The sequence below is a fragment of the Mobula birostris genome, chromosome 12 (genome assembly GCF_030028105.1).
Source record: "Mobula birostris isolate sMobBir1 chromosome 12, sMobBir1.hap1, whole genome shotgun sequence".
Taxonomy (NCBI): Eukaryota; Metazoa; Chordata; class Chondrichthyes; order Myliobatiformes; family Myliobatidae; genus Mobula; species Mobula birostris.
In genome coordinates, this window is record NC_092381.1 from 55,716,877 (window position 1) to 55,743,070 (window position 26,194).

Genomic DNA, 26,194 nt, shown 5'->3' on the forward strand with positions numbered 1-26,194 from the left:
ACAGCTCAGCTTGTTGTGTTTGTCAGAATGGCTTGCCAGGATTTTACAACAAAGGAGAGTGAGGATTTTTTAAACTCATTGTAAATATCCTCACTCTTTTGCAATGAAAGGAGAGAAGAGAGGTGAGGATATTTACAATGAGTTTAAAAAATATGTCCGTGAAAATGACATCCCCATTCATAAACTGGTGGCAATTACTACTGATGGGGCTCCAGCAATGCATGGCGTGCACGTTAGTTTTATAGCACTGTGCCGTAATGACCCTGATTTTCCCAGCTTCCTGGATTATCACTGTGTGATTCATCAGCAGGCCTTGGCTGGAAAGGTCGTGGCCTTTTCTCATGTAATGACACTGGTGGTCAAACTGATAAACTTGGTTTGAGCAAAAGTGCTTCAGCACCGATTATTCAAGGCATTATTGGATGAGCTCGATGCTGCTTACGGAGACATAATTCTTCATGCTGATGTTCGGTGGTTGAGTCGTGGCAAAGTGCTGCAACGATTTCTTGACTTGCTACCTGAGATAAAGACTTTTCTGCCAACAAGAAACGAGGAGCACAAGGAGTTGTCAGATGATACGTGGCTGCTGGATTTAGGGTTTCTGACAGACATAACAGCTAAATTAAACCCACTTAACAATGAGCTCATGGGAAAAGACCAACACCTAACCCACATGATAAGTGCAGTAAATGCATTTAAGGCCAAGCTCGGTGTTTGGATTTCAAATTTAAAGAATGGGAGGCTGACACACTTTCCCAACTTGGAAAAAATGTTACAGGCCATCAAGGAAAAAATGCTTTTCGCCCTGAGCAGTACTGTGCTCACCTAGACAAACTGGCAATAGAGTTCGATTGGCATTTTGGGGAGTTAAATGTCATGAAAGATATTGCTGCATTTATTTCAAACCCATTTCTGCCGATCAATATAGAACAGATAGCAGCCAAATTCCAGCAAGTATTTGGTGTGCCAAGTGATACTGAAATGGAAATAATTGATTTGCAGAATGACATCAAGCTTAAAGCAAGATCAAGGGATGGTGACTTTTGGGGGCTTGTCAGCAGGGAGAAGTTTCCTCATCTCACCACATGTGCACTAAAAGTCAGTGCCTACTTCGGGTCAACTTATCTGTGTGAAATTCCATTTTCACAGATGAAAATTATTAAATCTAAGTACAGGGGCTGTCTTACTGACAGACATCTCACAGACTGTCTCAGGCTGGCTGTCTGTAGTTATGAGCCAAATTTCAGGGAACTAGCAGAAAAGTATTCAGCCCCAGCCATCACACTGAGTGCAACAGTCAATTTTTATTCATTTATTTTTCATGTTGAAATAAAACTAAATAATGAAAACAACAGGAATACTGCAGATGCTGGAAATTCAAGCAACACACATCAAAGTTGCTGGTGAACGCAGCAGGCCAGGCAGCATCTGTAGGAAGAGGTGCAGTCGATGTTTCAGGCCAAGACCCTTCATCAGGACTAACTGAAGGAAGAGTGAGTAAGGGATTTGAAAGTTGGAGGGGGAGGGGGAGATCCAAAATGATAGGAGAAGACAGGAGGGGGAGGGATAGAGCCAAGAGCTGGACAGGTGATAGGCAAAAGGGGATACGAGAGGATCATGGGACAGGAGGTCTGGGAAGAAAGACAAGGAGGGAGGGGGGACCCAGAGGATGGGCAAGAGGTATATTCAGAGGGACAGAGGGAGAAAAAGGAGAGTGAGAGAAAGAATGTGTGCATAAAAATAAGTAACAGATGGGGTACGAGGGGGAGGTGGGGCCTTAGCGGAAGTTAGAGAAGTCGATGTTCATGCCATCAGGTTGGAGGCTACCCAGACGGAATATAAGGTGTTGTTCCTCCAACCTGAGTGTGGCTTCATCTTTACAGTAGAGGAGGCCGTGGATAGATATGTCAGAATGGGAATGGGATGTGGAATTAAAATGTGTGGCCACTGGGAGATCCTGCCTTTCTCTGGCGGACAGAGCGTAGATGTTCAGCAAAGCGGTCTCCCAATCTGCGTCGGGTCTCGCCAATATATAAAAGGCCACATTGGGAGCACCGGACGCAGTATATCACCCCAGTCGACTCACAGGTGAAGTGTTGCCTCACCTGGAAGGACTGTTTGGGGCCCTGAATGGTGGTAAGGGAAGAAGTGTAAGGGCATGTGTAGCACTTGTTCCGCTTACACGGATAAGTGCCGGGGGGAGATCAGTGGGGAGGGATGGGGAGGACGAATGGACAAGGGAGTTGCGAAGGGAGCGATCCCTGCGGAGTGCAGAGAGAGAGGCGGAGGGAAAGATGTGCTTAGTGGTGGGATCCCGTTGGAGGTGGCAGAAGTTACGGAGAATAATATGTTGGACCCGGAGGCTGGTGGGGTGGTAGGTGAGGACCAGGGGAACCCTATTCCTAGTGGGGTGGCGGGAGGATGGAGTGAGAGCAGATGTACATGAAATGGGGGAGATGCGTTTAAGAGCAGAGTTGATAGTGGAGGAAGGGAAGCCCCTTTCTTTAAAAAAGGAAGACAACTCCCTCGTCCTAGAATGAAAAGCCTCATCCTGAGAGCAGATGCGGCGGAGACGGAGGAATTGCGAGAAGGGGATGGCGTTTTTGCAAGAGACAGGGTGAGGAGAGGAATAGTCCAGATAGCTGTGAGAGTCAGTAGGCTTATAGTAGACATCAGTGGATAAGCTGTCTCCAGAGACAGAGACAGAACGATCTAGAAAGGAGAGCGAGGTGTCGGAAATGGACCAGGTAAACTTAAGGGCAGGGTGAAAGTTGGAGGCAAAGTTAATAAAGTCAACGAGTTCTGCATGCGTGCAGGAAGCATGCACTGATCCCCACTGATCTCCCTCCTGGCATTTATCCATGTAAGCGGAACAAGTGCTACACATGCCCTTACACTTCCTCCCTTACCACCATTCAGGGCCCCAAACAGTCCTTCCAGGTGAGGCAACACTTCACCTGTGAGTCGACTGGGGTGATATACTGCGTCCGGTGCTCCCGATGTGGCCTTTTATATATTGGCGAGACCCGACGCAGACTGAGAGACCGCTTTGCTGAACATCTACGCTCTGTCCGCCAGAGAAAGCAGGATCTCCCAGTGGCCACAGATTTTAATTCCACATCCCATTCCCATTCTGACATGTCTATCCACGGCCTCCTCTACTGTAAAGATGAAGCCACACTCAGGTTGGAGGAACAACACCTTATATTCCGTCTGGGTAGCCTCCAACCTGATGGCATGAACATCGACTTCTCTAACTTCCGCTAAGGCCCCACCTCCCCCTCGTACCCCATCTGTTACTTATTTTTATGCACACATTCTTTCTCTCACTCTCCTTTTTCTCCCTCTGTCCCTCTGAATATACCTCTTGCCCATCCTCTGGGTCCCCCCACCACCCTTGTCTTTCTTCCCGGACCTCCTGTCCCATGATCCTCTCGTATCCCCTTTTGCCTATCACCTGTCCAGCTCTTGGCTCTATCCCTCCCCCTCCTGTCTTCTCCTATCATTTTGGATCTCCCCCTCCCCCTCCAACTTTCATATCCCTTACTCACTCTTCCTTCAGTTAGTCCTGACGAAGGGTCTCGGCCTGAAACGTCGACTGCACGTCTTCCTACAGATGCTGCCTGGCCTGCTAAATAATGAAACTTAGAATTAAAGGAGTTGACGGCGCTAGCCAGGAGTCAGAGAACATTTCGGGAGAGCAGTGTTATGTGTTTTACTGAAACCTGGCTGCACGTGGACATACCCGACCGATACTTTTCCATGGAGGGCTTCCAGACCGTTTGTGCTGACTGGAAGTGCACTGAGAGTGGTAAGCGTAAAGGAGTTGGAGGCTTGCTGTTCTGGTTAACAACGGGTGGTGCAATCCTGGTCTTATTACGATCGAGGAACATGTTTGTAGCCCGGATATTGAACTTTTTGCTGTTGGACTCCGGCCATATTCCTCCGAGATACAATACCGGGTGTCATGGGAGGTTGTTCCTGCCTGTGACCATCGAACTTTGCAGCTCCTCCCGTGGAGGGTCAGACACACTGAGCCAATAGGCTGGTCCTGGACTTATTTCCATCTGGCATAGTTTGCATACTGTTGTTTGATTGTTTGTGGTTTTTGTATTGCTATATTTATGCTCTATTCTTGGTTGATGCAGCTGTAATGAAACTCAATTTCCCTCGGGATCAATAAAGTATGTCTATGTATTGTAATATTCTTAAAGAAAGACAGCTATGGCCTGTTTGATATGCTAGTTACGGTGTTTTCTAGTTTGAACTAATTTGAAAGTTTGACAAAAGTATTTTGTGTAATTCAAATACAATTAGCCCAAATAAAAGGCCTCAAATTGGAAGTACAATCTGGGCTGTGTTTTCTCTATAAACGATTTAGTAGGTAGATCTTGCCTTTCACTAAGGTCGAGGTAGGGGATCTTGGGCTTAAAAAGGTTAGTGACCACTAACATAGAGCCTATAGAAATGTGGCAAAATGGCATCAACTTCATGGACCCTATACAGATTACAGAGGAGGAGGTGTTTGCTGTCTTGAGGCAACTCGGGGTGGATAAATCCCCAGGGCCTGACAAGGTGTTCCCTTGGACCCTGCTGGAGGCAAATGCAGAAATTGCTGGTGCCCTAGCAGAGATATTTAAATCATCCTTGGTGACAGGTGAGGTACCAGATGATTGAAGGATAGCCAAAGCTGTTCTGCTGTTTAAGAAAGGCTCTAAAAATAATCCAGGAAGTTATTGGACGGTGACGTTAACATCAGTAGTGGGAAAGTTACTGGAAGGTATTTTAAGGGACAAGATATGAGTATTTGGATAGACATGGACTCATCAAAGATAGTCAGCATGGCTTTGTGTGTGGTAGGTTGTGTCTAATCAGTCTTAGAGTTTTTCAAGGAAGTTACCAGGAAAGTTGATGAAGGGAAGGTAGTAGATGTTGCCTACATGGACTTTAGCAAGGCATTTGACAAGGTCCTGCATGAGGTAGTAAATTGGATTAAACATTGGCTTTGTAGGAGAAGCCAGTGAGTGGTAGTCGATGGTTGCCTCTCTGACTGGAGACCTGTGACTAGTGGAGTACTGCAGTGATTGACGCTGGGTCTGTTGCTTTTTGTCAGCTATATCAATGATTTTGATGATAATGTGGTTAATTGGATCAGCAAATTTGTGGATGACAGGAAGATTGGGGGTGTAGTGGACGGCGAGGAAGACTATCATAGCTTGCAGAAGGATCAGGACCAGCTGGAAAAATATGCTGAAAAATGGCATATGGAATTTAATGCAGACAAGTGTGATGTGTGCACTTCAATTGGACCAACCAGGGTAGTTTTTACACAGTGAACGGTAGGGCACTGAGGAGTGTGGTAGAACAAAGGGATCTGGAAATTCAGGTCCATAATTCATTGAAAGTGACGTCATAGATAGATAGGGTCGCAAAGAAAGCTTTTGGTGCATTGATCTTCATAAATCAAAGTGTTGAGTACAGGAGATAGGATGTTATGTTGAAGTTGTATAAGACATTAATGGGGCCTAATTTGGAGTATTGTGTTCAGTTTTGGTCACCCACCTACAAGAAAGAGGTAAATAAGGTTGAAAGAGTACAGAGAAAATTTGCAAAGATGTTGCTGGGTCTGGAAGACCCAAGTTAGTTGGGCTTTATTCTTTGGAACGTAGAAGATTGAGGGGAGATTTGATAGAGGTATACAAAATTATGAGGGGTATAGATAGGGTAAATGCAAGCAGACTTTCCACTGAGGTTGTGTGGGACTACAACTAAAGGTCATGGATTAAGGGTGAAAGGTGAAAATTTTAAGGGGAACATGAGGGGAAACTTCTTCACACAGAGGGTGGTGAGAGTGTGGATCGAGCTGCCAGCGCAAGTGGTGCATGTGAGCACAATTTCAAAATTTAAGAGAAGTTTGGATAGGTACATTGATGGAGGGCTATGGAAGGCTGCAGGTCAATGGGAGTAGGTAGTTGAAACAATTTTACAAGGACTAGATGGGCTGAATAGCCTATTTCTGTGCTGTACTTTTCTGTGACTATGACTAATTGATATTAGGCATTAGATGCTGGCTATACCAATATCAACTACATCCTGCAAACGTTTTGCATTCAGTTTAAGGTCTGTTTTTACAAATGCAAGTAAGATTCAAGTTCCATTATCCAGTCAGTTTATTGACGTAAGAATCACCAAATTTTTCCTTTCCCACTCTCAGCATTAAGATGATCAGCAACAACATAATAATGCTTTATTAATTAATAAGACAGAAAGCACATTTTTATTAATAGGAAGAAAGTAAATATATTTGACTTTGATATCAAGTCCAAGGCATTTGCTTGTTGATCTGAACTGTTGGCAGGATTTTACTGATACAGCACAGCCTTAGACCTGGATGTCTTCTCAGGGTCCTGCTTGCACTGATATGGCAATGCTTCCCTGCTTTGGACTCAGTGTAAAGCATGACAAAAACGAAGTGAAACAGCTATATGCCCTTAAAGCAGCAATTAACACCAGTCTGTGTATGCATGCGTCAACCATATGACTAAAAGTTTGGGTTAGAAATGTCCATCTTTTACACGCAGAGAGAAAGTAGGCATAATTTAAGAAAATCAAATAATTGATGATTAAAAATACAGCATTCTTATCAATTATAATATCCTATCTTGCTTTTCCCTAAGGAATGTGAGTGAAGCTTTGTTGCTGTGAATTAAAATCTTACTACTCATCAATTGGGAGGGTGCTTGGGTTAATGTGTCTTTAATCAACGTATTGTATTTGTTAAGGTACATATTTTACCATATTTATCCCATGTCATGAGTCTGTTCTGTTGCTCAGCGAAATCACAACTGAAAAGTGGCGTTTACAGTATACCTGCTTTTTTCCTTAATGCCTGTTTACCTTTGGTTGACAATGCTGTAGCATTCTTACATTTACTGCAGGCTGGGGAGAAGGATCACAAACTGCCATCATCCTTTCAGTATTGAAGTCTTCCTAGATTCACTGCTAATAGGACCATCCTGATTTTGTTTTTTGAACAGTGATCCCAGCCATAGTTTCTCCAACCTGTGGGAAAAAAATTGCTTTTTATTACTCCCTGTAATTTATAAACTTGGATCTAATCACTCCTTAGTTTACAAAATTTCAGGGTACTCATCACTGGTTAATGTAATTTCTCCTGATTTACAAAATTCCTGTATATTTAGCACCAGTTTGTGTAATTTTTTCTATTTTACATATTTCCAAGATATTCATCACGAGTTTGTGTAATTTCTCCTATATTAAAACCTGGGTGTCCAAGTTTCACTTTACACAACCTGTGTGAGTAATCATTTCAGAAATAATATATCCATTCTAAAGGGTGCAACCCACAACCCTCCAAGTGTAGCCAAGTCAATGCCACCCTCCTACGCCATACTTTAGAAATCATCTCGCTTTATCAATCTGTGGGATTTTAGTAACCTGTGGCTATTGATTCCTCAGTTTTGTTGGATTCAAACCAGTTTTAGCTTTTCACCATTTAGAAACTATTTACTAGCGTTCCACTGTGGGCAGAACATGATCATCTTTGTCACTTTTGAAATCTATTTGTTTAGGAGTTTTTCCATTTACTTAATATATTAACATTTTTGTAATTTTATGCCTAATAAGTGTCATTTGCATATTACTGAGAAAATTGGCTATATGCCTCTATAACCCACCAGCCAAGATATTAATTGATAAAATGAATTGTTCTGGGACTGAAGCAGACCTTTGGGTTTCCATGAGCCACATGCTGGTTTAGAGCGCCCGCCAGTGAGCACAGACTCCATTTTCTCCTGCGTACGGTGTCAGAACTATCACCTCAATAACTGTCCTTCAATTTCTTGAGCTTCAACTTGATTAAATACCCTTTGAGCACATTTATTAATGAAGTCTTAGATAGATGTGGCACAGAAATGGACCCTTCAGCCCATTTAGTCTACGTCAGCCATGATCTATTTCACTAATTCTACATTAATCCCATTTTATTTATAACTATCAATTTGCTCAAGATTCTACTCAGTCATCTGCACATTGGTGTCAATTTACAGTGGCCAGTAAACCAACCGACCCACGTGTTTCTGTAATATAGGAGGTAAGCAAAGCATCCAAAGGAAGTGCACATGGTCACAGGTAGAATGTGCAAATTCCAGGCAGATACTATCCATGGTCACAATTGAATCCTGGTTGTGTCATCTCACAAAAGCCGTTCCTTCTTCCATAATGTTCTTGATATTATCTACTGGCTTTATCCAAAGATTCGGTTACCTCTTCAAGAAGAATTCATACATGCACACCACTACTGCTGGGGTGTGTCCACCACAGACAGCTCAGCTTTTCCCTTACCCAGTGACAGTAGTTTTGCTGGAGTTTTCAGATTGATTTGCTAAATCATCATTAAGTATGGTGGAATGGCTCTGCACTAACGTTAGTTCAATATCTTCTGTGGATAAACTGATGTACATTTATATTATTGAAGTGTGAATTTACCATTTCGCTTCTTTGAAATATCAGAGCAGCATTATTAATATACAATATTTGTGTTAGTGTGCAGTAAATTTTATGGGAGGTATTGTGACTAATAAGTCTACCTTAGATAGTGTCTTTTTGATTATGTCATGTTCATCTCCCTAGTTTTCTCCAGTATGGCTATTTTATGTATTTAATTCCATTGCTATACGGTGGATTGCAGTTAACTGGGACACATCGGAACCCGTACATTTTGGCCCAATTAATTGGCTGCACCAATTAACTGAAGTTTCATGGAAATAGTAAAAAAGGTATAAAAAGACAAACTACCGTTTAACTGAGTATCAAATTATGTACTTAAATGAAAAACAGAACAAATTAGATCACTGCCAATACTACTACAGTACTATAAAACTGTGTATTGGTTCCTAATGGTTCTTGATGGAGGAATTCATCTGCCGTGTTCTCATGATTGACTGTAAATGAACAAAATCAACATAGACACCCACTGCACATAATGGACAGCCTTCATACAGTGCTAGCGATGATTGCATCCTCCAAATCTTCATTTTCATTGTAACATTCAAGATATCTTCAAATTCTTCGTAATACCTAACTTGTTGAATGAGTGAAATTGTTTCATTTTCACTCGCGGCCGTTTCTGGCATCTCCAAGACTGAATGCTTGAAACTGCAGTGATCAAAACGATTCCCAATTGTCCTACTGCTTATTTCTAGCAAACAATCAGTGCACGTGACCGAGACTAGTTAGAAGCTGTTCAGCAAGTCTCCTGCCCCAGTTACGTGGCATAGTGTCCCAAATAAATGAAGGGAATCCCAGCTATTTTCTCGATTTACTTTTTATCATTTAAGAGTTGTCCCAGATAAACAGCTATCCTGATTAATAGATAGCCCAGTTAACTGGAATCTACTGTATATTTTGAACTATCTGTGTGACCCTCATCATGTGCTTTCAAAATACGTCAAACATCGAAGTGATTTTTTTTTTCACCTGGTGTGAATGTATCGGGGCAGTATTTGGAGAAGATATCCTGGACAGATTGACAAATGATGCCACATGGGTGGAATTTTGGAATAAGAATGGCTCAGTCACTTTGCTGAGATTATACTGAAGGCTTCTCAGTAGTCTGCAGGAATTAGAAATACAAATAGGTAAGCAAATTGGAGAAAGGTGCAAGAGAAATAAGGTTAATTTTCAGAGAAACACACGGTCCAGAAACAGGCCCTTTTGTCCCACCTCATCCATGATGCCTATGTATTGCTAATCTCAACTGCCTGCATTAGAAGTGTATCCCTCTATTCATTTCTTATCCAAGTACTTGTCCCAAACCCTTTTAAATCTTGTAATAGTATCTGCTTCCATGACCTCCTGTGGCAGCTCATTTCAAATGTTCGTCATCTTTTATGTGAAAATACTACCCCTCAGATATCGTTTATATTTTCCCCCTCACCTGAAAACTACCATCAGGATCAGCTTTATTATCTCTGACAAATGTCATAGAAATTGTTGTTTTGCAGCTGCAATTGCAGCGCAATACACAAAATATACTAGAAGTTACAATAAGAAATACATAGATAAAAAATAAATGAGTAGTGCAAAAAAGAGAGCAAAAATAGTGAGGTAGTGTCCATGGGTTTAGGGACCATTCCGAAACCTGATGGCAGGGCTGTGTGCCTTTAGGCTCCTGTACTTCCTTCTTGATATTAGTAATGAGAAGGGAGCATGTCTGTTGTCCAGGTGGACTTCTGTTTAGCTCTAGACTGCCTTGCCTGAGCCAAAAAGATCCTGACTCCCTTCTCTGTTTATACCCTTCATAATTTTGTAAATCTTTTCTATGGTTACAGTTCAGTCTCCAGTATTCCAGTGAGAATAAGCCAGCCTGTCTAATCTCACCCTATAATTGCAGCCAGCTAAGGCATAATGAAAGCTTGTTCAGGATAAGGAAGGAAACACATGACAGGTATAGGCAACTATTAGCATGTGAATCTCTACAGAAATATCATATAGGAAAGAAATCAAGAAAGGAGGGCACAAATGAGCCATGATAAGATTAAAGAGAGTCTTAAGTCTTTATTAAGTCTATTCAGAGGAAAAGGAAAGACTGGATCTCCTTAAGCACCAAAGGGGTAAACAATGTGTGGACTTCGGCAATGAGGGTGAGGGATAAAATGAATTTAATCCGAACAAGTAGCAGTGATGCATTTTGAGAAGACAGATCAGGGTAGGACATGTACAGTAAATGGTTGCATGTTAAGGGATGCTGGTGAACAGAGGGGCCATAGTGTTTCCTGAAAGTAGCGACATAAGTGGATAAGGTAGTGAAGAAGACATAAGCCATGTTTGCATTATACAACGGGTCGGGGCATAGTATATAAAAGCTGGGAAGTTACGTTGCAGCTTTACCAAACTATGGTTAGATTGTCCTTGTGTATAGTTTTGGTTGCTCCACTCTAGGAAGGATGTGCTTTATGACTCTATGACATGGTCAGAACAGCTACTCTCAAACCATGAATTTCCAAACTCCAGAGGATGCACAATCAGTTACAGTCCAGTTTTTTATTTTGTTTGAGGGCTTCTAGTGTATGCTGAAAACCAGTCTTTCAGCATACTAAGGTCAAAAGAGTATTACACATCTATGGTGTAGATAAAACAAGCTTCAATTGACCACTGGTATGCTGGCTCACCCAATGGTCCAACATGTTTGATCATCACAGATTAATCTTTTGTTTTTATTTGCCTGTGCTAAAGCGAAGAACCCAGTGGTTATCGTTCTTATGTAGGCTTTATCATTGGTGTTAGGGAGTTGTCTAGCCAGTGATAGTGTACTGTTAAGCTGGTGATGTCTTTACTTGCTCTTATGCTGTAGCCAATGACAGCAGGAGCATAAAATCCTGTAGCGTTTTCTCTATCACCATCTTATCAAACCATGTTAAACTTGGGAGAAACAGTGAATCAATCCCAGGATACTCCTGGTCTGAGAGATTTGCTTTCGCACGAGTGAAGTATTCTACAAATCACACACCTAACGTGGGTCTTTATGGTTGTTAGGTTTAAATCTGTGAACTCCCTACCTAATGGAGTTATGAGAGTACTTTCAACAACAGGAACTGCAATGGTTCAAGATCAGAGCTTGCAGTTCTGTTCAAGGACACTTAGGAATGAGCAACAAATCCTGATCTTACTAGCAATACCTGCATCCCAAGAAATGAAGTTTTAAAAAATTCACTGACTGAATCAATTTTCTCAAGAAGTATAAAATTGGTTTCAAGCAGGCACGACTTCTGGCTTGTGTGTTTTTTTTTCCCTGATGGCCTCTTGCAAAGGCCAAGTATGAGTAGTTTGTGTCAGATGTACAAGTCTTGAACTACAATTGCTGCTAGTTCCCCTGAATAAGGGTAGTGGGGATGGGAATAAACATCAGCCCATGTCTTTGCTGCTGTGGAAAAGTGCATTGAGGACAGAATCATGTCATCCCTGATTAGAAGGCTTGCCAAAAGCCTGCTGTTCAGGCTCTTATAAAAGGAATGTAAGTGTGAGTGATGTGGCGGGGAGCATCTGGGGGCCCTGTCACAGAAAAAAAATCAGCTCCGCAGGGGAGTGAGAAAAACTGAGGGTAACAGGCTGACTTTGGACTGAAGGTGATATGGTCTGAAACTCCAGGCAGAGTAAGATAAAATTCAACTCCTGCCGTGGCATAAAGCCATAATGAGTTACTTCATGTGCGTTTACATTTTTGTGAAATGCTAACCTTCACATGCATCATTTAAAATGTCAGCTTGTATTAAACGGCTATTGCTTTAAAAGCAACGTCCATTATTAAGCACCTTCAGCACCCAGGGCATGCCTTTTTCTCATTGTTACTGTCAGGAAGGAGGTACAGAAGCATGAAGGCACACACTCAACGATTCAGGAACAGCTTCTTCCCTTCTGCCATCGGATGCCTAAATGGACATTGAACCCTTGGAAACTACCTCACTTTTTTAATATATATTATTTCTGGTTTTTGCATGACTTTTAATGTATTCAATATACGTATACTGTAATTTAGAAGAAGAAGAAAGCCCTTAGCTCAGAGTGGAGTCATTGGGACGCCGTCATGACAGCGTTTTTTTTTTTAGCAGGCTTTCTTATTTTTATGAAGCCGATTTGCTAGCTCGATGCTCAACCCAGCACGGATGGAAAGCATGCAAGGGAGCCAGCTGGATTCGAACTCGGGAGCCTTCGCTCCGAAGTCTGGCGCAGATACCACTGCGCCACCAACCGGCTATACTGTAATTTATTATTTTATTTTGTGTTTTTTTTTCTTTTTTTCCTTCTATATTATGTATTGCATTGAACTGCTGCTGCTAAGTTAACAAATTTCACGACACATGCCGGTGATAACAATTCTGATTCTGAAGATACACAGGAGACCAAATATAGTGATTGTATGAGCATAAGTTGTTGTTCCTTTCTGTGCCTTGTGACCTATCGAGTGGCAACATTGCCATTTCTATAGCATTTTTTTTTGTTTTTTACGAGGTCGAGCTGCTAGCTCGATGCTTAACCCAGCACAGATGGAAAGCGTGCAAGGACCCGGCCAGATTCAGACCTGAGACCATTTGCCTCGAATTCCGGTGCGGATGCCACTACACCACCGGCTGGCTAAATGAGCAGAAGTGTATGATTGAAAATATTGAGATTTCCTTTTATTATAGTTTTTGAATGGACACCTTCCACTTGGACACTATTTTTAGAATCAGAATCCTTTATTGTCGCCGAGTATGTGGACACATACAGGGAATTTTATGCCGGTTTCCCTGAGCTCTCGCTGTACAGAATCAAAAAGCAAACAAAACAATAGTGCAAATAATCGTGGACTATATACAATGAGGTATACCTGTGTATGCACAGGTGGACTTGGTTTATAATAGACTAAAATTCAAGTGTTCATAGGACTGATGGCATATGGAAAGAAACTGTTCTTGTACCTATTTGTCCTGGTATACAGTGATCTAAAGCGCCTACCAGAAGGAAGGAGTTGGAACAGGTGATGTCCAGGGTGTGATGGGTCTACAATGATGCTGCTTGCTCGCTTCCTGACTCTAGAAGCATATAAGTCCTGGATCCAGGGCAACTTCACACCAATAATCCTTTCCGCAGCCCTGACGGTTCTTTGGAGTCTATTCTTGTTTGATAGCTGATCCACATCAGACAGTGATGGACGAACAGAGAACAGACTGGATTATTCCTGAATAGAATTGAATCAGCAGCTCCTGAGGCAGGGTGTACTTCCTGAGTTGACGTAGGAAATACAACCTCTGCTGAGCCTTTTTGATAAGAGTGTCTGCGTTGGGTGTCCACTTCAGATCCTGGGAGATTGTGACACCCAGAAATCTGAAGGTCTCCACAGCAGACGCAGTACTGTTGAGTATTACTGTTCTAAAGAACAGGGATTGGTCCATAGATAATCTACATATACTTATTTTAGTATTTTTAAATATGAATATTATAAATATGGCCTTGTAAAGGGATTATCCTAGCTTGACTGAATTCTGAAAGAATTCAAATTCATCTCTGCCTTTGTACTTTTATGCATATGCTTTGTAAAAATCAATCAAGCATATAATTTTGAAAAGTGACTTAGCATGAAAATAAATTTATCAGATAAATAAGCAATTGTTTCAGTTTTGATTTAACAAAAGGCAACCACTCCAAATGCATTAGATCCCAAAACCTGAAGATGCTGAAGACCGGAGGAAGAGAAATTGCTAGAAATATTAAATTTGTTAGGCAGCATTGGGGCAGGGGGGGGGGGAGGAAACCATTAACTTTACAGGTCAAATTAATGAGAGAGTGGAGGGGGTAGTGAAAAGAATTAGTTGTTATAGTGGAAGAGGCATTACTCTAAAACTTAATATTCATTGGTCTTCTCAATTTTCCAATTCTGATTAAGGATTCTTGACATGAAATACCAATTTTCCACAAGACTGCCTGACTTGTTGAATGCTTCCAGCAATATTTCTTATGCAAGCCTGAAAGTGGGCTCTCCAGTTTGGTGCTGTCTAGTTAAAATTCAGTCATCAGTCTCAGCTGGTCAGTGTTTTGCTAGAAAAATACTGGCAAAAGGTGTCCAAATGGATTAATCAGTGCTAGAGAAATAATTGGCAGTTGGGGAGGGCGATGTGAAGAGGTTAATTAAATTTCTGTTACTGTTGTAAAAGTTTACTGACTCTCCTTTATTTTTCCTGATAATAATGCAGCACCTTTCTTCACTTAATTCTATTTTGGTCAGCTACATCGGTTTTACTTCCTTGGTGAATCCACATTGTCCTTTCATTTTTGAGAATTAGATTGAAACTAGCCCCCCAAAAAAAGAGTTAAGATTGCAAAGGTGCTGTGCAAAATAAATTGGAATATTTCCAATTTTCATTGAGTGGTGATTTGTAATGTGATCTGTAATTTGATTGGCAAAGAAATAGGGAAACAAGGATTGTATTGAATCACATAGAGAAATTACAGCACAGAAACAGCCATTTCAACAAAATAGTCTGAGACAGTGCACAATGGCCGTCTATTATTTAACCCTATCATACATCCTTCTGCTCCTTTCAGCATCATACCTTCCTTGCTTCCCACATGGCTATAAATACTCTTTTGGGGACAAGTACTGTATTCGTTACGTTTATTAGTGTGAGAAACTGGGATATTGTTTACTTGTAAGTATGTCACTGGTTAGAAAATGGTAACGTGCTTGGGAGTGCACACGCCAGATGTCATTCATGAATTGAGTGCAGCAGTTGCTATATCAGCCAGCAAAAGTACCTTAATAGATCAATTAAGTTAATGGAGTGTGCAAAACAGTGTACTACGTGGGGGTAATTGATAAGTTCGTGGCCTAAGGTAGAAGGAGTCAATTTTAGAAAACCTAGCACATTTATTTTTCAACATAGTCCCCTCCTACATTTACACACTTAGTCCAGTGGTTGTGGAGCATACGGATCCCTTTGAAGAAGTCGGCATCTTGGACCTCCAGAAAGTGGTCCACAGCAGGGGTGATTGATAAGTTTGTGGCCTAAGGTAGAAGGAGTCAATTTTAGAAAACCTAGCACATTTATTTTTCAACATAGACCCCTCCTACATTTACCTACATTTACACACTTAGTCCAGTGGTCGAGGAGCATATGGATCCCTTCTCTGTAGAAGTCTCCAGAAAGTGGTCCACAGCAGGGATAATTGATAAGTTTGTGGCCTAAGGTAGAAGGAGATGAGTTATACAGCTGTCGTTACATGCATGTGCAGTTCAACTCTTTAGCCTGATTTATACTTCTGTGTCAACTCGACGCTGTAAGTACTGCGTCGCCGCAAACCCTATGCAGAGCCGACGCGGATCCCTATGCCGTAGCCTGACGCGCACCTCTCCCAAAATGTAACTGCGCGTCGCGGCAACGCAGAATGCAACAACTGTGATTGGTCCGTTTGGTAACATCGCATTTTCTCCTATGCTGCAATAGCTTCCCATGGGGCGACTGGAGGGCAGGGAAGGAACTCTGGCTGCAATGCTTTCCATAAAGCTTTACAGACCTCCGAAATTATGGAGGACACATTTCGCTTTTATGAGAAAAGATGCTCGCTTCTTGTTTGCCCCGAGAAAGACTACCATGACCATGAAGCCTTGCACGGGCAGGTGTGTGCACATGCGTGACGTGCGTGAATTGCAGAGCAACACAGACACACCAACACACAAGTATAAATGCTCACAACGTGCGTAGGTTACGGCGTTGAGTTGATGCAGAAGTATAAATCAGGCTTTTGAGTGATTATGCAGCAAGCTTGAAGTTAATAACTCATCTCCTTCTACCTTGGGCCACGAACTTATCACTCAGCTGTGGACCACTTTCTGGAGGTCCAAGACCCCGACTTCTACAAAGAAGGGATCCATATGCTCCACAACTGCTGGTCTAAGTGTGTAAATGTAGGAGGGGACTATGTAGAAAAATAAATGTGCTAGGTTTTCTAAAATTGACTCCTTCTACCTTAGGCCATGAACTTATCAATCACCCCTCATATATTATAAAACTACAACTCAATTTAAGTATTGACTTTGTAACTTTTAAAGAATTTATCTGTGACATCAATCAAAGTGCTGTATGAAGAGTTAATTAAAATCATGGGATGTCAAGTCAAAGAACAAAATTTTGGATGTAGTTCTCAAGTTTATCGTCAGAGGAGGTTTTACAACGGCAAGAAGGAGGGAATTCAGAACTCTTTGACAGCCTTGGGTAGTCCAACCATTAGTAGACACAAGATCGGGGCCAGCAAAAGGAACTATTAATGGGCAGATCCTGATGGTTTTTTGATGTTTTGTTTGCTTGCCTTTTGGATATTTTATGCCATTATTTGCAAAAAAAAAAGAGAATGGCAGGTGAATCAGTTGATTTATGTATTTACTTTGTATGTTGAATGTATAATTCTGGTGCATTTGTTCATTTATATCTTTTATTATGTCAGGTTTCCATGATAAGCTCAAATGATACATTACCATCCCATAGTGATATCTTAATCATTGTGTTTTTTAAATTATGTAATTTTTATGTTGGCTTGGCCAGGCTTGTCTGTGTATTCAGTGTATGCTTTCAGATGCTATATTCCTTGTCTACATTCTACAAAAATATTCTTGCTAGTTTCTGATATAGAATTTTATGAATCAGAAATTATATCAGTGTAGGATATTATTTGGATAACCATGTCTATGCTACCTACACCAGATTCTTTTTCTTCTGTTCAGGCATCAATATTGTAATTGTACACAAAAAATCTAGATCCCTTCGAATAGCTAACTGTTGAAGAATTATGGTGAGATCATTGTGGAAAATACATTGCAGTAGTTTTTAATTATCATCAATGAAATTTAATCCTCAGTAATCAGCTATGTCCCCCATTTTCATTACTTGTTAGTTTAGTTTCTTGGTTATTTTGCCCATATGTTGGAAAACTCTGAAGTTTTACCCATTGCATGCCTGCTACATTTTGCATTTATCCAAGTTCATGAATTATTTTATAGCGAATTTGGTAACTATTTGTATTTATCACGAGGTTCTGTAATTACTTGTTTCTAGGTTACATGTTGGAACTTGAATCTGCACGCATATGAACTTGGAGCTGTAGTAAATTACTTCATGGTATATGTGCTGGGAAACCATACACCATGATAACTACTGAGTGCAACTATAAATTCACATTTATTACTGCTTCAAACCAGATGTTTAAACAACCTGTCTACAGTTCTGGTCCTTTTATCTTTTTAGTGTGAGCAGAGTAGTTGATTGTGGATCAGCATAAAACTAAGCAGTGTGCTGCCTGAATACCTCTTGGAGGATGTCAGCATAGGTAGCTCGTTAAAATAGTGCTTTGAAATTTGGTTATTGCCATATTGTAACAATTTACAGTTTTCTTTCATCTAAACCTCTGGGCAGTAAACATTTGTTTTAAATTTATGTGCTTTGCTTTAGTTGAAAAATCCTCCCTCTTGTTGCATTTTTGAAAACTTTTTAAAGATCTTTTTGTACATATAGTTTCCTGCTCACATTAAAAAAGTTTACAGTCTTGGTGTTATTTTCTTATACGCCTTTCCCCATTAAGCAGAGCTTGTGGTCTCTTTACCCTGAAGTAGCTAGCTACAGTACCTAAGACTTTTGCACAGTACTGTAGTAATTTTATGTATTGCACTGCACTGCCACGAAAAAAACAAATTTCATAACATATATGAGTGATGACAAACCTGATTCTGATATGGCTGTCTGCTGTGGACTGAGATGGGGAAGGGAGCAGGGAGAGGGAAATCGTGGTTGAGATAAGAGAAAGGGAGAGGGGAGGGAGCGGGAAGCACCAGAGAGACATTCTGTAATGATCAATAAACAAATTGTTTGAAATCAAATGACATTGCCTGGTGTTTCAGGGCTGTGTTTGTCTACACCCCCGCCCCTGGAACTCCTCCCCTGCCACCTGTCCCACACCCCTCCCGTGGCACTCCACCCTCATCATTCCCAACACTTATTGCTCCCGCCAGATTTACAAGTTCACTCTCTGCTCTGTGTTGACAAATATACAGTACGATGCAAAAAGTCTTTGGCACCCTAGCTATATAAAGGTGCCTAAGTCTTCGGCACCCTAGCTATATAAATGTGCCTAAGACTTTTGCACAGTACTGTACATTACTCCTGTTTTAAACCCACTTTATTCTTTCCTCATTCTCACCAGCTTCCAGATTCTGCCAGTCATCTGCATATTCAGGGCAATTTACAATGGCAATTAATGTACTGATCTGCACGTCTTTGGGAGATGGAAAGACACAGGAGCACCCCAGGGGGTCACAGGGAGAATATGCATATTTCATTCAAACAGGACATCAGCATCAAACCCATGTCATTAGAGCTGTTAGATTTCAGACTGACTTGATACATTATCACTTGGAATATATTATCTATGAATAATCTTCATTTGAACAGAGTTGAATGAATTTCCTATATCTGATTTGACTTTCCCCTAGGAAGGAGAGGTGTTCGTGAAGAAAATTGGAGGAGTATTTGCTTTTAAAGTTAAAGATGGCCCAGATGGCAAAGAAGGGCTCTGGGTGGTGGATGTCAAGAATGGAAAAGGATCTGTGGACTTCAATTCTGGTACCATAAATTTTCTTCTCTGATGCACACAGATATTGTGTTTTTGCCCTTGAATAATAATGAAAAGGAAGCACCAACATGTTAATAACACACTGTGGTCTGGGAGAATATTTTATTTCTATTATATTTGGCTGATTGTGGTTTATTGAAGGAGGCATGCAAGTGGTTTACGTAGTAGCATTCTATAGCTCCCATTGCCATACAGATTACATAAAAGATACAATAATCCAGCTCAATATCATAGGGTTTTGTTTGAATTTCTGTATTTGGCAGCAGGCTGCAGTTGTGAATTAGTAGAAGTTAAGTAAAAGGAAAGCTTTAGGGATTTCAGTGCAGGCATTTAATAACTGAAAGATTCTTGTAACTGCTCAGTAGTGTTATTTGTACTTGGCTTTTCCAATTTAATCTGGGTGACAAGTTGCAGGAAGAGTGAGGGGGAGGCAATACACTACTTCCTTCTGGCCATTTGGGTGAAGAAAGCAGGCAACCATACATTTCTTAAACCTGTCCTATAGAAAAGTAGTTAAAAAGACAAAACAAGATCTAAGCAATGAAGTGAGGAAGTGTACTGGAACAGTGAACTCAACAATTATTCAGGTTCAAGAAAGATTCAATGTAGAGGTCGAGGGTAAAGTACTTTTCTTCATGAAGCATACAGCTGAAACTTGGTGAATTTCATTTGAATTGGTCGATTGTACACAATGAATTTTATGCCACTCAGTTTATTTAAAAGTTTTTCCACATTGAACTGTCCTTTTTTTTGGAACTTCAAATTTATTTATACATGAAGCAGAGAGAGCTAACACTTAAGAATTTGGAGCAAGTCAACAATTGTTTCTTAAAATTAATTTGTTTTTTTCTTACAATTTGGTTAGATACATGAGTTGCATTTTACTGAGATTTTGATATTTCTTCTGTGTTTCAAAAATAGGTTATTTCTTTCCACAGATGCACATTTTGAATCTTATTCAAACAGATCACTTATTAGAAGCCAAGTAATGAGCAGATTACTGAGGTTTAGACATTGAGCAAGATTTTTGGCAGCTATGAGAATCCATGAGAGGAAAAGTAGAGTTTAAGTAGAGCTTATTAAACAATGTGGCAGACTGGTAAGGCCAAATATCTGACTCAGTGTAATTACCTACAGGTGGCTAAAATCAGTATTCCTTTTGGAACCACTACTCACACATTAAAGTCCTTTTATTTTCCTGACAGATTAAAAGGAATTAAAATACATAAAGTAGCACAATTAAATCTTGCAGATTTATAACTTTAGAGCAACAAAATGAGGTTTCTTTTAGCAGTAGTCCTGGATAACTAAACTCAGGGTCCCACCGTATAAATCAGCCACTTAAGTTTGCCAGTAGTTAGCAGACTGCTTGAAAGGACAAGGTGTAGTTAATGTGGGATTTGGGCAAAAAGCCTTTGCACTATTAAAAAATAGTTTTTGAAAAATTTATATTGATCTACATCAGAAGAAATTTAATTGTGGGATTGCTGACATTGACTGCCAAGGTATAGATCATATCATCAGTGGTTTTCACAATATTGGGACAAGACTGCAATTTAATATGTAATGAAAGAATTCCAAATGTATTTTGATGGTGTTGCATATAAGTTCTATGAACTACTTTTCCCTTTCTATAGAGAAGAAAGCTGACTGCACCATAACCATGTCTGATAATGATTTGTTAGCTTTGATGACTGGCAAGATGAATCCTCAGACTGTGAGTAGTTTCTGCTTCAACAGAGGGTTGAATTTATTAAATGTCATGCTTGCTTTTTTTCCAATGGCAGAGTCTGGCTCAGTGCCTCTTTCCTTCATTTCACTATATTGCCTTTAACACCTGCTGTAGCAAAGTAAATAATGGGAGCAAAATGAATAACGGAAACCAAATGCAGACATTGCATCAACATGATATACTTACTGGAAAAATAACTTGCATTTAATTCTCATTTTTGCTGCGATTCACTTGAAAATTGGTGCAGCTCACTTGCAAAGACTATAATCTGTAGAATATTTTCTCTCATATTGGTAAACATCTCCTGGATCTGAGAGAAAGTTGGAATAAGGCCTGTGGTTTCCATTCCCCAATCCTCTTTCCCACCATAAAAGCACCCTACAGTGTCCAGATCTCATCTAAGTTACTTTTTATCCATATTCCACTCAGCAGGATCTCCCTTCCAAGAAATGACCTCAGCTCTGTCTGCCTCAGCACCACACTGAGATACAGATCATACTGTGTTTGTCAATTGAAATCTACCAGAACTTAAAGTGCAAGGCTTGCATTTATCTACTGCCTTATAAATTGTTTCAGGTACAGGTTTCCCCCGCCATCCGAAGGTAGAGCGTTCCTATGAAATGGTTGGTAAGCGGAAATGTCGTAAAGCGAAGAAGCAATTACCATTTATTTATATGGGAAAATTTTGTGAGCGTTCGCAGACCCAAAAATAACCTACCAAATCATGCCAAATAACACATAAAACCTAAAATAACAGTAACATATAGTAAAAGCAGGAATGATATGATAAATACACAGCCTATATAAAGTAGAAATACTTTTCCACAATCATTACTGCACTGTTCTCCGGAGCGAAAATCTCACGCAAGCGCTGTTGGCAAAAACACGGTGCAAGCGCTCGTCAGTAACCTTTAAGCTATGAAGCTGCCAAATCATACCAAATAACACGTAAAAATACACAGCCTATATAAAGTTGAAATAATGTATGTACAGTGTAGTATCACTTACCGGAATCGGGACAGCGCCGAGCACACTGACGATGGTGTGTTAGGCTGAGTCGTCGCAGGTTGGGGTGGTGCAGTGGCCCCCACCCTCCGGGCCACCAACCGATACCGATCTGTGAAGCATGCAGGGGTTCAGTGGTAGCCGGGAGGCACACAGCACATCTTTAAGAAAAAAGCTGAAACAAACATGCTAATTAATTAGGTGCCGCCCGGCACATAATTGTCGGCCCAGATCAGTGCCGATTTCCAATTGTGTTGTCTCTGATCTGGGCGGACAATTACGTGTCGGGCGGCACCTAATTAATTAGCATGTTTATTTCGGCTTTTTTCTTAAAGATGTGCTGTGTGCCTCCTGGCTACTGCTGCATTCTCTGCAAATCGGTATCTGTCCGTGGCCTGGGAGTTGGGGTAGGACACTGGGGTGTCATCTCGTCATCGTCTGTTTCCATTAGGGCAGGCAGATCATCTTCTATCTCTGCCCGCCTCGATGTCGAAGGTCGAGGTTCGTCGTCTGCTGTGGCTGATGTGGAAGGCTTGCCTGACTGCTGAGCCTCATGCATTTTTCTATCACACAGTTCTTGTAAGGACTCAAACCATCTTGCAAATATCCCCTAAACCTACGTACCCTTTCAAAATTAAAGTCGTACTTTATCAGTGCAGCGAAAATCTCATGCAGTTGCTTCACGTTCATTTTGCTACTGCATTTGGTTTCGATTGTTATCCTTTTTTCTTCCAATTGCATCAGCTCTTCCTCTATCAGATCTTGGTCATGGGATGCCAAAACCTCTTCAAACATCATGTTCGTCAGCTTCCACAAGCCAAACTCACTTTGTCCTTACTTCGTTCACCACTATCGAAATGCTTAATTGTGTCTAGTTTTACGCTAAGTGTAACACCCTTACGAGCTCTTTTAGGCTTTTCCGATACCATAGAACTCATCTTGCAAACGACTACTCGCAGGCATGTGTTTAAGCAATGCCGGCGAGAATGCAGTTCTGAATCCGGGGAGAGCGGCTGCTCGTGGCGCGCACTGCCTTTTATTGCGCGCTGATTTTTTTTCGTAACAGAGAAAACACCTTCTGAAAGCGAAAACAGGGTACTAATGTAGACCTTTCATAACAGTGAGGTTTCGTAAAGCAAACATTCAAAAAGTGGGGGACACCTGTATACTGAATCATTGTTATTTTGGTATTTAGTTGGGATTTTGTGTGTGATGAATTTCATCACGTTTTCATTGTATATATTCAAATATGAGTACTAAATAAACAAAAAGCGTTGCCTTGCACTTTTAAGTTATGATAGATTTCATTTCATGATATACTTACAGTCTAATCTTGAATATATTAAGAATCAACACATATTATAAGAATTTTAGGCTTTTTTTGTTAGTCATTATATAAATTATACAATTTTAGGAATTTAGTTTTACAACTTCCCTGGCATGATTTCTTATTTAAATGTTCAGAAGTAAACACCATAGTAACTGGGTTACCGAAGTGCACTGTCAGTACCTTGCTTGACTGATATATAGTGTATTTCATCCATCCATTAAGCAATAAGAAACGTAACAGGAGCCAACAAATAAGTCCAAGTATACAGTTGGCAGGACATGGGAACAGGAGTGATAAGACACCCACCTCTAGAGTCACACAGTTGTGAGTTCAAGACCCTCTCAAAGCTGTATGGAGAATACTGCACGTCTGCAATTAGATGGAAGACTATGCAAGGTTCATTTGCTAAAGTAGTCCATGGTGCTAATTGAAGGAAACAATTTTTTTAAAACTAATCAACATTATTTTCTCAATCTGTCCTCCCACAACATCTGTACTAATTTCTAACTGAATTCCCCCTTTGTGGTGCATGCTATGTGCGGGTTAGATCCACGTTAGCCTGTGTCACAATTATGGCTACATTACAAGTAATGTAATTTACATCACTGATGTAAAGGACTTAACACAGTGAAAGGTATTCAATGTATTTGTCTTTGCTTATTAAAAACATAGTTACTGCCGTGAAAACTAATTGCAATAAATTCTTCCATTATTTGATAAACAATTATAAAATTCATTTAAATTGAGTTGAAATTCATTAACCGAAATATAATTAGCATATGTAAAGATAATTTTGTGTAAGTATTTATTAGTCAAGAAGTTAATAGTGTACTTACATTAAATATTTTACCATTCATTTTAGAGAAGGTGGTAATGAGATTCTGTTTTAGAGCAGGTAGATCTGGTTATTGAAGGAGAAGTATTTGTAGGTGTGATCTCACCAATCACACTGATTTTGTTTTAAGGAAATTACACAAATAAATGTTGAAATCTTTCTAATATAAACTTTCAGAAAGCTTTTGACAGTGGTGGTGTGTAAAAGACTACCATAAAAATGTTAAAAGTTGGTATTCCAGTTAAGCGGTGCAGATTGATAAAGATTTACCTAAAACAGAGAAGCAGGTGATGCTAGGGCGTGATGTTTGGCTGAGGAAAGTGTCTGAATGATTTGTAATAAGAGCTGTATGGTTTATAATTTGCATAATTGACCGATATGTATTGGTCAATCCAAACCTCTCATGATACTAAACTGAGATTGCATTGAGAGGGAATGTGTGTGATATATTATGTATTAAAGGCACACACTCCTCATAGGAGAGTACCCAAGATCAGAATTGATTGTATGTCCCTGAAATTGTGAGGTAGGATAAGCAACATCCTTAGTTAATAAAACAAACTGTCTAGTGGGTATGCTGAGGGAGATTTGGAGAAATTTATAGACTTGGTACCCTCTCCAAGTTCATTGCTGGAATATGAGATTGCAAGTCTAACGTTGCTGTGCTGTGAAACCTCAGCTTGAGTACAGTGTTCGCTAGTGATCACCAGTGTCCATGGACAGCATACATGTCAAAGTACAGTGGAAAGTCTGATTATGAAGATTCCCAAGGCCAGAGAACTCAATTATGAATAGTAGCACGTTGCAGCTGTATTTTCCACACTTGTTGCTCTTCTCTGCTGTTTTCCCTTCATCTATTTTAACCTTCCTGATTCTGCCTGAGCTGCTGAGTTCTTCCTCTGTTGTTACCAGATTTGAATGTAATTTTGCCTTTACATGATGTCTCGGGAGTGCTGGCTCTTTCATTTTCCATTTTGTCAATTCTTGAATGAGGTCATTTTTAACAAGTGTTAAAATGATTATAGAGATTTTTTAAGCTTTTTAAAATGTAAAGTTTTAAGGAAGACATAAATGATATATATTTTCAATGAAACGGTGGTTGGAATCGGGTGAAAAGTGCAAATGCTCTCGCTATAGTTGCACTTCAGTTATTGATCATTATTTGATATCTATTCTATTCTCTTGAATTTGGGAATGCATGGATTATATGCACTCATTGTGAAGTATGGAGAAGTATTTAACTGTAGTGCTCTTATTTAAGCAATAATGATTTTTTTTCTAAAGTATAATTTGTCTGTCTAGGCCTTCTTCCAGGGGAAACTGAAAATTGCTGGTAACATGGGACTAGCCATGAAGCTTCAGAATCTACAACTTCAACCTGGCAAAGCTAAACTGTGAAGGTTTATCACAAATGGATTTTCTTCGAAGTGCACCAGCCTTTGGCCATGTGGTATCTTGGTGGCAGATTACCAGTGAGGTGGTTTGGAGCTGCTATCTTTATCTCTGAAACATTGGAATAATGTGCAACGTCCACTAATTAATCTTGAAGTTAATAACATTGGGTATCTTGCTGAGCAGGTTTGACTTTCGACAAAAAGCAATTGTTATATTCTAACTGATTCAGTACATTTCTGAAAATGATGTATATGTAATTTTGAATATATTTTGTAAAGTGCTTTATACTAGCTATGTACCTGCACTAAACGAGTTAAGTCATTGCTTGTTAAGATTCTGCTGTCAGAACTTAATCTACTTTAATCCAAAAATTTATTATACTTACAATAATATTGGGTTTAGGAACCACTGCAAGTCCTTAATCAGTAAAATAAATGGGATTTATAATGTACTTGTTATAGCATGATAAGTCAAAGAATAAAACTAAATCATACTTTATCTGCTTGTGAACGGTTGGCTCTTCTTTTTGATGTGGTAGGATTGTTACGTTCCATAGTTGGATGTGTTACAGAATTTATTTTACAGTTCTAAAAGTAGACTGATTGTAATAATACTTCTGGGTTAAAACATTACAATTTGTGAAGGTAATACGATTATTATTTTAAAAAAGGGTTATAAATGTAATTTGTATTTTAGAAATTTTTGAACAATTTACTTTGTG

General features: G+C 40.1%; 1 protein-coding gene across 2 annotated transcripts in view; it reads left to right on the forward strand.

The window, feature by feature from the left end:
* The window catches only part of scp2a (sterol carrier protein 2a), a 95,311-nt gene extending 69,333 nt beyond the window's left edge, over positions 1-25,978 (forward strand). Inside the window, exons 14-16 of one of the 2 annotated variants that reach the window (XM_072273821.1) lie at positions 19,037-19,166; positions 20,814-20,893; positions 25,381-25,978. In XM_072273821.1, coding sequence (XP_072129922.1) covers positions 19,037-19,166; positions 20,814-20,893; positions 25,381-25,476 — 306 coding nt within the window. In that variant the 3' untranslated portion in view covers positions 25,477-25,978. The remainder of the gene's footprint in view (positions 1-19,036; positions 19,167-20,813; positions 20,894-25,380) is intronic. The other variant, XM_072273822.1, reaches the window with a different exon arrangement.
* Positions 25,979-26,194: the final 216 nt, after the last annotated feature.